The sequence below is a fragment of the Triplophysa dalaica genome, chromosome 3, assembly GCF_015846415.1.
Source record: "Triplophysa dalaica isolate WHDGS20190420 chromosome 3, ASM1584641v1, whole genome shotgun sequence".
NCBI lineage: Eukaryota > Metazoa > Chordata > Actinopteri > Cypriniformes > Nemacheilidae > Triplophysa > Triplophysa dalaica.
In genome coordinates this window covers 17,911,766-17,924,517 of record NC_079544.1, presented here as the reverse complement: position 1 = coordinate 17,924,517, position 12,752 = coordinate 17,911,766, and the positions used below count along the sequence as shown (strand labels likewise).

General features: G+C 38.7%; 1 protein-coding gene across 1 annotated transcript in view; it reads right to left on the bottom strand.

Moving 5' to 3' along the window:
- epha4b (eph receptor A4b) overlaps window positions 1-12,752 on the bottom strand; it is a 108,231-nt gene that overhangs the window by 47,399 nt on the left and 48,080 nt on the right. Inside the window, exons 4-5 of the mRNA XM_056743134.1 lie at window positions 4,054-4,209; window positions 1,401-1,736 (exon numbers count right to left, since the gene is read on the bottom strand). Of these exons, the coding sequence (XP_056599112.1) occupies window positions 1,401-1,736; window positions 4,054-4,209 (492 nt within the window). The remainder of the gene's footprint in view (window positions 1-1,400; window positions 1,737-4,053; window positions 4,210-12,752) is intronic.

The window sequence follows — 12,752 nt, the reverse complement described above, 5'->3', positions numbered from 1 at the left end:
AGAGCCTCGCTCTATACCCCGAACAGATTCATACATATTTAATACCTCAGCCGGAGTCTTCCACCAGGCCCAATCGTATACACGCTCACAAACCCGCATTTAATGAGAACACACCAGCACCGATGACCCTGGTCATCCCTTCAGCGGTGTGAGACAGAGTCAGTAAGTTGTTAGGGCAGTTGTGTGTTCAGCACATTTTAGAACCAGAGTACGAGTCCTGACTGAAGATACTGTATTCGATGAGATGTATTATTGAAAGCATTTTGATTTTTGTGAACTTCAAAGGAGGTTGTATGTGTGTGTGTGTTTTGTGTCTGTGAGGGTTCATATATGAATCCGGTCCAACAGCAGCACTCTAGTTGTACCGTTACATTGTCAGTTATCCGTCACTGGGACCTTGAGCAGATGAACACAACCGCTGGAGATTCCACAATATGCTCCATCACAGGAGTCAGCACACAGACGTGCAGCAGACACAAGGATTGTCAAATACTTGAGTTTTGAAAGCTCTCATGGAATGAAAAGATAACCTTTGCTGTCAGCGTAAAGGTTTGTAATACGAAAGGTAAGTCAGAAAAAAAGAGATTTTGTTTACTTTTTTCTTGAAACACAGAGGCACAGGTTGACTACATAAATACCTTTAAATCACATTCAGAGACGATTGTTCAAAGGAAATCTAATGAGGGTTTTTTCCAGTGAAAAATGGAATAACATCCGCCTCTGGCGTGTTGTTTTTTTGTTTATCAACAGCTAGCTTTGCTCCGCCGTTTGCATACACAGCGCAAGATTGCCTCCTAACCATAGACAATCCGACAAACTTTCAGATCAAGAAAATCTTTTCAATCCTCACTGAAAAGCACTGAACTGCTACGCAAAACAACAAAATTGTGGAATGTGTGTCTATATGAGAAAAAAACAGCAGCTGACAAAATATCTTTCTCACAATTGCTGCTGCTTAGAACAAAACCTCAGTAGGCTACATCCAAAGTCATAGAATCCATAAGCAAGAAACGCACACACTTTAAAGGGATAGTTCACCCAAAAATGGAAACTCTTTCATTATTTACTCAACATCTTGTCATTTCAAACCTGTATGACTGACTTTCTTCATTAGAACACAAAAGAAGATATTTTGAAGAATGTTGACCCATTGACTTGCATAAGTTTTGTGACCAACATTCTTCAAAATATCTTCTTCTGTGTTCTGCAGAAGAATGAAAGTCATACAGGTTTGAAACGACAAGAGGGTGAGTAAATGATGACATCATTTTAATTTTTAGGGTAAATCCTTTTTGTGTGAGGTGTCAGAGTGCCAAATGTGTAAATGTAACCATGATGTGATAATTCATAATACAGCACTTCTCTTTGTTGTGGGTGTGTAGAGTAGTAATGCAACCTACCGGTCTGACTTGTGGTGATGTTGACTATAACCTGCTGTTTAGGGGTTGGGCTCAGATCAGACACCCCGTTAACCGCCTCTATGCTGAAGGTGTAGTTGGTGTTGGACAGCAGGTCTGTTATCAGCACTTTGGGAATCGAGAGACCGAACTGTCTGGGTACGAAATGGACACTGGTGCTACAGGGGGTACATGTCTTGCCATCCCCCGCGCACTTCCTGCAGTGGACGCTGTAGATGACATCGCCTCGCCCGCCGCTGTCTCTCGGAGGACTCCATTCCAGGGTCACAGAGGTGTCGTTGAGGATGGAGATGGGGTTCTCGGGTGTTGATGGAGGCCCTGAAATAGAATAGTTACAGACAAAAAAATCGTCATTTATTGTTAATATTGTTTCAATTCATATAAAATGTTTTGTTCCTGTGGCTCAGTTTCATAGAACGTTGAGCAAGCAGTGCAAAGATTGTGGGTTAAAATACGAATTTATTAATACAGTAATAATATCTACATTTTTGGTACCCACTTCCAACATATTTGACCAAACCAGAAAGCCATGATGAATCCATACAAAATTCATCATCTAAGGCATCTCTCCTTCCATCACAGGGGGCATGATAATGAGAGAACGATCTGAGCAGGATGTGAGGAGCTATAATGTGCTGCCGGGTTATTCTCTAATGGTGTGCCGAACCTGCACCTATATTACAGTAGTTTTTTACATCACTTTGTTCAGCAGAGGCTCTGACCAAAAAACTGGGTCTTTTGTAATCATGTGACATGAGAAAAGGAAATGCAGCCTTAAGGAAAGAGAGGGAGATTGTGAAGTCTGCACATATTCCACATGGACGCTGATAGTGTTTTAATCAAGCCAGCTCATCTCTATTCTTGGAGAGTGAAGGATGCTCTCTGCTCTGCTCAAAGGCTCTGATGAGTCTGCAAGAGGGTTTTTGGATGAAAAAAGAAATGACGCGGAAGAATGAGGGATAGGAGGAATTTAAATGTGGAGATGACATTCACCAGATCTACTGGCTGCCTTTAGATTCGTGTCTCTCTCTTTCTCTGTGTGTGTGTGTTTGGCTTAACTTCATCACACTTCATTACTTCATAACATGCTGAACATATATATATATATATATATATATACACCCTTAAAGAGACAGTTCACCCCAAAATAGAAATTCTCTCATCATGTATTTGCCCTCATGTCGTTCAAAACCTGTATTTGATTTGTTTTTGTGTGGAACACAAAAGAAGATATTTTGAGAAATATCTCATTTTTTTGTTTCCATATGTAATACATCCATAAAAGGGAAGGAAGGAGGCGGGAACCGGCAGACATTAAACACAACGTTTTAATATAAATAATAACAGCCGGCGGCCCCTCACGGACGACCGCCGGCGAAATAACATAAACAACAAATATAAATACAAATACAAACGTAAAATATGTTCGGGCCCGGTCCTCTCTCTTCGACGGTCCGGTCGCTCGTTCCTTTTATATGCTCCCTATCCCCTACGTGATTCGAGCCCGGTGTGCGCACAGCTGGCGCTCATTCACAATTACTCACCGGACTCGAACCATGGTCTCGCCCGCCTACTCTACTACACCATATAATGGAAGTCAATGAATGTTAGTTGGCTAACCACATTCTCCAAATTTTCTTATTTTGTGTTCTGCAGACAATAAGGAAGTCATAAAGGTTTACAATAACATGAGCGTGAATAAAACAATTGTGTAAAATATTCCTTTAACTTTACAGATGGTTTCATCGGACGCACACAAAGCGTGCATGCGCAGTAAAGTTTATGTATCTTGTTGCTTTGAAAACATCTGCATTGAGCATAAAGATGGCTGGAAGTATGTTAACTCTAAAAAACATGACTAAAAACACCCATTTTAGTCAGTTGAAAAGAGGGTGTAAATATAGTTGCTTCTCCTTATGTTTACATATGTGAGTTATGACTGCTATCTCAGTAATAACATTAGCACATTTTTTCCTGGCACATGATTTGCGTGAATAAACACAGTCTCGTATCGCTGCTGTTGCCCTAATTTATTCCATCATTACATTAGACAAGCAGGTTGTGTGTCTGTCTGTTTATTTGGGATGGAACAATAGTTTGTATCTGTTCTGTTCGGTATAACAACCGAAGGTCATTAAGAACATGCATATGTTTTACTGCATCAATGATTTGTCTTATCAGATGAGTGAACCCACTAATGAAGGTCTGTCATATGAGGCTTGCTTTCTTTCATATGTGTTGTAATAGAACATTCAGGCCATGACTCACTTCTCTGGTCTATGGTTAGGAGTGACCTCCACACCCTCATAAATGTAGCACTAAACGTCCAATCTGACGTGATGTCTGATAATGAGACATTGATGAAGGTGAAAATGTACAGCGCTCTATAAGAATAAATAAGGAAAACAGCCTCCAGGTTCACTCCTATAAACATCTGTCCTCTATCGTGTTTTAACATACGTGCATTAATTCATTCATTTATCGCCTATACATCTGTCTGTTTACCCATGCTTGCATGCATAACTTGATCCATCTATCTATTCATTCAACTTTCCATCAGTTTATCCAAGCATCCATCTATAAATCCATCCATCCATAAATCCATCCATCAAGTGGAGCATTACAGATCACTCACGAGTGCAGGCCATTGAACGCGGGTCCAAGTCAGCTCGGTAAAATCCCTTCTCGCAGGAGCACTCGGACGCCTTCTCTTGGTGGGAGTAACTGTGGGGAGGACACTTGGTGCAGAACGCATCCATCAAAGATGCTTTGTAGGTGCCCGGAATGCAGGCTGCAATACAAAAACACAAGAGGTGAAAGGTTAGGCTACATTCAAACCTATACAGTAATGTTAGTTAAAGGTTGTAATCTAGTTCAATCATGCCGTGGGTTGTAAACCAGCTTTATACAGGTTGACCAGGACTGTCCCCTGTCTTTCATTCTGCGCTTAACCTTTTTGTGCTCTCTTTCATTTCTTGCTTTGCTTGAACTTAAATACTCGTCGCTTTCTCATTTTCCGGGATGTTACAACATCCCATGTTCTGTAAAAATGGGTCAGTCGACACGGACTTAAATAACCAGCGGAGAAAAACGAGCTTGAGTGCAGGAATTACAAATAGTTTCGTGTAGCAGAGCATCCCTTAAGGACTTGCAAACCCAAACACATCCCAGAGACCTGGATTCAAAAATCCCATCGTTTCCCTACCTCAGAATGCACCGTGATTATGTTTACCAATCTGAGAAAAACAACACAACATTCTTCGTCATTTGTGGGCATTTCTGTCAGGAAAAATCCTTTAACATATGCCACTCACATTCATTTGTTTGCCTCACAGCCCCGATGGATGACCCAATTTTTCGTGCCCTCAGAGGAGCTGCTCTGAAATGCGAGGTAACATTCAGTCTTTTATATGCGTAGGGTTTCTCATAAACACAGGCCTGAGAGAGGGAACACGTGAAGCGGCAGAAAGCAAGGATGCGACTTTAGTAAGGCAACGTTAGAATCACGCTAGCTCAAGGCGCCCATAAAAAACACCACATAGGGTTGTGAGTATTCTAATGTATGTAAATTCAGAGGCCCATGTGAATGTTAATGAATTGGAAAGGGCATATTTATTTGATTGCCTTGCTGCCTGGCAATCGTTGAGGGGACGGTGGTGGGAGGGAAGCGGTTTGTGATGGCGCGTCTCAGGGGTAGAGACGTAAATCCACACCGCAGTTAAGGCGAGAGCGCTAGCAATCTGCACCGCGAGCAAATTAGACAATCCTGCTGGCTGCCGAGGTCAAGCTATCGCTAGTGTCGGAAACGCAATTCAATTGATGGATCAATGCAATGATGAATTTATCCTCGCCTTGATTGCTTGTGCGAGTGGTGAAGGTCACCGATTTAATCAAGGCCTGCAGCTTCCCTCCTCACCCATAAATCCACACCCGGCTGAGAACGACGGCTCAACCTGCACGCGATGATCCAATCTGCACCTTGATTCCTAAACATTCGCATGTCACTCACAGTTTACTTTCTTTTATTCTACTAAACATAGGGCCCATCATATACTGTATGTATTTTTGTTTCATTGTATATATTTGACATACCAGACTGACAAAGATTTTATTGTGATTTAATTTGTTATCGTTTCAATACTCAGCCCTATTCTGTTCTACATGAAACATAAACACACAAAACATAAAAAAATATGTTAATAAAAATTTCACAAAGTTGAGTGAATTCTTACAGAAAAAAAACAAATGAATATCATGTCATCATCATAGTGCTCTTTTATCAGCATGGCTGTGATTACGCCAGAGGCTCGAGGCCGGAGGCAATCAAACCCGCTGATATAAGAACAATATACACGACTACGAGAGCGATATTGCATTTAAACAACAGCTCGACGGCACACGTGTGTAGATAAATCAGGAACAACATAGGAGTATCTTTACACTTATATTTATACATTTGGCAGACGCTTTTATCCAACTTACATTGCATTATACTATACATTGATTCTAAGTATTTGCAATCCCTGCCATCGAACCCATAGCCTTGACATCACTTACACCATTCTCTAACCACTGAGCCACAAGAAAGCTGTAAAGAATCCCCTCCGGTTTTTAAAAGAACAGGGCCCGGTTGCATAAAGCACCTTAAGTGTAATTTTCCCTTAAGTGTGCCCTTAAATATACCTTAAGTTTAACTTATGTTATTCTCCTTTTGTCTTTGGTAAAGGGAAATCTCCCTTTAAGTGTCACACTTAAGGGAAAAACAGGGGAACTACTTTCTTCCGCCACAAATTCAAGCCCAGCATATCAGTTACCGTAATCACCATTTTTACTGAACATCACACTTTATTATAAACAGAGCACAAACGTATCACCTTTTCCTGTCCTCTTTTGACTGACAGGATATATCGGCCCTGATCATCGGCTGTTTTTAAACTATCGGCTAATAACCAATAGTGAAAAAATTGCTTTTATTGACCAGTACAGATTATTGTCCCATATATCAATGCATCTCTAAAAAAACATTGCTTGACTAGACAGTGTTAAAGAGCTATTGCACACAAAAGTGAAAGTTGTCACCCTTTCATCAATCATCCTTATTTCATCTTCAAACTTTTAATGTTAACTAGGCACTGAGGTTGTCACTAACATTCTCTTTTCTCAAAATGGGCTTGGGCCAGTGTGTGGGGACATAAATGAGAATTGAAATGTTTGAATAAAGAATCCCTTTAAGGAAGGCTTGTATAGACGGTTTCGTCTAACATCACATGCGCACTTTTGTGACCTCAACTGAACTTTGGGTGCACATTCACAAACAATAGAGTGTCTGTAGATTATTTCTGATAACAATCAAAAGAAACCGAGAAGAACCGTTACTTTGCTAAACTTGTCTCTCCAATATTTAGGATTTAGAATCCAATACCTTGCTCAACCGCTAGATGTCAATGTACCATACGGTTTGTTTAAATGCGACCAAACTACAGTAATAAGTCATCAAATCGTTTATTTAAATGCTTTACAATAAAATAATAATACAAATTATATGAACATAATTGAATTGAAACAAAACAATGAAACAAAAATAGTTATTATAAGACACTAGCCAAACAAAGACCAGAGGTTAACTGGGGGTCAGGCGCGCACGCGTCCCATGATACAGTCTATAATGAGGGAGGTTTAGGGTCTCTCAGGCTATGCCATTCAAATAAACATTGGGCTTTCCTGAGCCGTATGACTAACACATGTGAATTTTCCACTGTTTCTCTCTGATTTGCAAGATCATTTAGGTTGGGCCAAACTCACGAAACACGACCAAGGTTGTTGTGTTTTTTTCACTGCTTGAGTTCAGCAGCTTTTGCGGAGAAACTCAGTCTTTGAAAGTCATCTAAATAGATGCTGGAGGTCACACTACTTCTCTCTTTGAATGTCTTTCAAAGATTGTTAGCTAAAGGGAGTTTCCTGTGGCCGCGAGGGTCTGTGTATGTTTGCTCCAGATTTGTGTGTGGCCAGAATGCCTGGGAGTTCTGATATACCGCGGTGGACCGGTGCCAGGAAGAGGCAGCCAGGCAACCCTCTTCAGCAGTCCAAACCTCTCTAGTGCAGGGGCAGCGTGCCCAAGTCTCACCCCAGACACTTAGCCTCTGATTAGGCTTTCTGAGAGCAGAGCCACCCCTGTTTCACCCTACTCATCACTTTCTCTATCTCTCTCCGGACTAACAAAAGGTCTAACACACTCAAGTCTAACAAACTCTCAAAAAACTCATTTGAATCCATTTGTTTACTTGGGACTATTAAGGAGGCAATAAAAAGAATCTAAGAGTCTTTTCATTTGAATCAGTGCTGTGAAATGGAGAGAAGTGGTGGTTTGGTGGTGAAGGCTCAGGGGTGGTCATTTAAAGGTTAATGGTGTTTTTACTATAGTGACAATGTGAACAAGTTGTGGAAATAAATTCAGCTTTCTCTGTGTATGTGTAAAAATCAGAAACATAAATATTTTTCATTAAAATTAGACTGCTCAAATTATGCGATCAATAAGTCATTAACACCATTATTATACATTAACTCATCAAAAGTGTAAATTGTCATAAAAGCAACCAATATTCTTTTCCAGTGTTTTATCCTCTTTGTAACCCTTTGCTTATGGTTTGTAAGGATGCTTTTGATTTTATCCACCAACTTCTTGAGGTTCTGTAATCCTTTTTAAACAATATTGAAGGAGATTCTCTCTATCCAACTGGCTGTTTTTCTATATTATTTGGGTATTATCAGAGCCGTTGAAAGGGAGAGAGTCGCGACAGCAGAAGTTCACAATTTTCACAAGTCACGTGATTCATGGAACCTTCAGATAGTTCCAGTAAGTTATGTTTTCTCTTTTTTTTATTCAATAAATGACTTGCGTCTTTAAATTTGCGTTTGTCACAAATAATCTGATTTGCTGTAATTCAATGCTTTACTTGTAACTTCCGGAACTATTTAGAGCCTCCATGAACCGCCATTGCTGTTTCATTGTCGCAACTCTCTCTCTCCAATGGCTTTGAAAATTTTTTTACTTTTTAATGAAATTGTATTTGCTTCACATAACTTTTTTCAAAATTTCAGACATGCCTTTTGATAAAAAATATCTTGCAGAAAAGACATATCACATCAGCAAAAACACCTGTGATCACATGTAAAACATGTAGTTTTGAATCATTATGTGAATCCCATGAAAATTTCTGTGTGAGACTCAGCGGATCACATGTCATATATACACTTTTTCTTGAGCGATTTTGCATAAATGTCACTCTGAATATTTGATATCGGTATCAGTTGAGAAATTTAGTATGAGTGTATTTCTAGTTTTTAATATTATCTATTATTTATTATATTGGTAACCATGTGGTTTTCATTTTCATAAGGGACCAACCAACCAAATTTGACAAATTCCTAAAATCCTTTTTTTAACTTAACTGTATTGCTGTCTGATCTCCAAAATCCTTATCAATATAAGTACTGCTGTGTTGTTTCCAGGGGTATAAGAGAGAATGGGTGTATCTATCCCAAAAGAAAGAGTCTGTGAAGAAAGAGCAAAACAGACTAAATCTAAAAACACTACATGGAGGCAGAATCAGAACCATGGCCTGAAGATACTTCAGTCAAACACTAATGATGTGTCACAAACGAATGTCTCTCACAGGAAAAATAAATGAACAGAACAGAACAGTATTTCTCTCTATATAAAACACACGTATAGAGCTGTCTCCTTGACTGCAGCAATACATCTCTACAAATGTAAAACATAACGCCCGCTGCACCCAACAACACGTGCTCATGCCCAGGTAGTAAATCACGAGGCGAGGGGAAGCAAACGCCACAGAAAACTACATCTCAGATATCTCCGGGAGGTTTTCCCCATTAAAAATTCATACTCATCTGACTCTGGCTCTTTGTTTATGGCAATCAATAGCTTTTAGATATGATTCTAAAGAGAACAACATGGAGAACATGACGCTTCGCCGAGGTGAGATATGGCGAAGCGATCCAGCATTGTTTATGAGATGAACGTAATCGTTATTTTAATTTACAGAGTGGCGCTCATCTGTGGAATTTGATTACGGTATTGCTGAAATACTTTATGGTGGGAGAGTTTTATGATGTTCGATAATTGTGTGCCGCATTATAATAATGTTAGCAAAAAGAAGAAAAGAATGGGTGAGGAAGAGAGATGAGGTGGATATAAAACAGGATTTATGTTAAGTGTATGAATCCATTTTATGAACATGAATCCGATCTCAGCAGTATCCATATCAACCGTCATGTAAGTAATCAATTTTAAACAGGAATAATTCGCTTCTAAACTTTGTGGGTACATCCCAACCGTACATCCCGATGAAGAATGACCCCTCAGGGCTAGCTTGCTGCAAAACTGTCACGTTGCATCGACGTATCACTGATTATAATCTAAACAAATTTTCTCTGTGCTAATTGGCTATCACGGCAGTAAACAGGCAGAATGTATTTCAACAACGTCTCTCTTTATCCGATCAGACGTCAGAGCAGAGGTGTGCATTTTTCAATTACTGCCCTTTGTTCTGCCGGAAAACAAATTCGCAAGACAGAAAATTGCAAACCCTGTAACCATCACCGGGTTCATACATAATGTAGCAGTCGTCATTGTCTTTTAAGAGAATGACAGTAAGTAAACTGCACTCTGGTGCTGAGCACAAACCCACGCCTTTGCAATAACGGTGTTTGCGAAAGCAACCTTGTATAAGCATCAATAAAGATGATGTTATTTGCAAGGCAAAGACAAGTGCATGTCTCTATGCTGCGGTCAAATGAATCAAATCTTTGCTTTTACAATTTTCCAGCTAAAATCTAATCACTCAAGCTGCATTACTACCGGTGTTCAAAAAACTTGAGGGTTTAACAATGTGCATTCTCATGTCATTCCGATCCTTTATGACTTTCTTATGGAGAACACAAAAGAAGAGATTTTGAAGAACGTTTATGACCAACAATATTGGCCTCCGTTGACCTCCACTGTATCAACAAGACTACAAAGACATTTCTCAAAATAGCTACTTTTGTGTTACACAGAGGAAAGAGTCATATACAGGTATTGAATGACATGACAAGGAAAAATTATTACATATTTATATAATTTTTTATTTAATCGTAAATTTATTTAATTTATAGTAGTATGCTTTAATGAAAGTTATTATAAATTGCAACAGAAGACATTTAGCCTTTACATTTTGGTCTCTGGTTGTCTGTTGTCTAGGTAAAGTGATAAAATAGCAATCTGAATGCTAGTCAAGCCCAATAGGCCTAAATCTGATGTAGAATACAGATGTGTCAATCAAGTTTTTCCTGCTGGGGCTCCTTCCCAACAAGTGTGAAATTTATATGAAATACAATCACATCCTGAGAGAGAAATACCAGGTCCCCAGGCAAAACAAGTGTGTGTGGGAGAAAGAAAGAAACCAGGGGTCTCAGTGTCTCTTGCCAGCCCGGGCAGAGAAATAGAAATCACACACTCCTAGATAACTGTGAATTACATCCTGTAGGATGACATCATTACTGGAGGACGGCTCACACACACACACACACACACACACACACACACAAAAGGTTTGTAATCACCAGCAGCGAGTTGCTTCCTGGACTGTGTGTGATAAGCCTGTGTGCCACTCAAATGCACGCGCACACACACAGCTCTTAAAAGTGCATCATATGATATCAGGACATGGAAAATCAGGATGTGCCCATCACACTCGTGGTTGAGAGTGAGGTGCATCTGATAAACACACTTGATAAGTGTTAAGGTGGGCTTTTCTAACCAAACTCAAACTGCATATTACATTTCTTCGATGCAATCTTTATACAATCCTGCCTTAAATTTGACAGTAATCTCTATTTACTAATCCACTGAGCAAGAGATGTTTACAGGGAAAACCATGTGTTAAGAAAAATACTTCCTAATACACAGTGCAATACTGCCTACTATTGTACTTTAAAAAATGTGTAAATAAAATTGGCTTTGCTACATTATATTTTTATCTAATATATATATTAAATTATATATATTGTAATATAATATATATTATCTACTTTTGTGAGTACTCAAAAAGGTTGTTAGGTATTACATTGAAGAAATAATAGAAGAAATACTGTGTATATATATATTTTTAACAATTATAATTTCTTAGAATTTATATACAGCAGCCGAAAAAATTAAGAGACCATTTCAAATTTTCATTTACACAGCACCTCCAGATGTATTGTGGCAATTCCAGTATAGTGCCTTATGAATTTGACCAAAAACCACCATCAGGAGTGACAAAGTCACCCAACGGTAATGTGACAGCATGACAAGACACAAAAAAATGTGATAAAATTCAAATTGAGGTTTTATCACTTTTGTTTACTTTTCTTGATAACATGCGCAAATATTACAGTTGTGTTGCTTAAAGGTGAATATAAACTTTTTTTTTTGCAGTATTTTAATCTTTCCCGTGATTTTGACCAGTTTCATTTCTGCAAATAAATTTAAATTTTAACAATATTTTTGTTTGAAATTTGGGAGAAATCTAGTTAGTAGTTCACGGAATGAAACAAAACATTTTGCCCAAACACATACTTATAATTAGTCAATTCAGTGAAGCTGAAAATGATCTTTGAAATGGTCTCTTATCTTATTTTGGCGGCTGTATATAATTTATGATTTATCTATAATTTTTTGCAACAGATCACAAATTTTTATTAAATTTAAATGACTTTCAAGACCAATTTTCATGCTTCCAAACTATTAATTAAAATTTAACAGTTCATATACAGTTTTCAGTTATCATGGATGAAATCCAGTGGATTATTACAATTTCAGACAAAACCAGAAGCAAATCTCCATTTATTTATTTAAAAGTGTATAACATGCTCTCTCATTTGTAGCTCACTTTGGATAAAAGTGTCAAACACTTTAAATGAATAAAAATAAAATGTCTCCAAAAACATTTTTGAAAGTTCTTTCGCATTTTTTTTGCCACACGAGAAATTAAAAAAAGTTGCCTTCAGTCATTCACTCAGCTTGTGGGAGCAGCATGTGATTGGTCCCTGTAGTTACCAGGGCAATGTCATTCTGAGATAACTCATTTTACAATGTGGCCCCTTAAGCAAAATCTTTCTATGGGATTACGCCTCTATAGAACTTCAATACAGAAAGCTTCAATAGACATGGGATGCGAGATAATAGGATTTGACTTGTCTTAAAGCCTCAGGGCCCACTGTCGAGGTCGAGGACATCCAGCATGCAAACGCTTTCACTTTCTTATAACTTCATCCGCACTTCGGTAACAA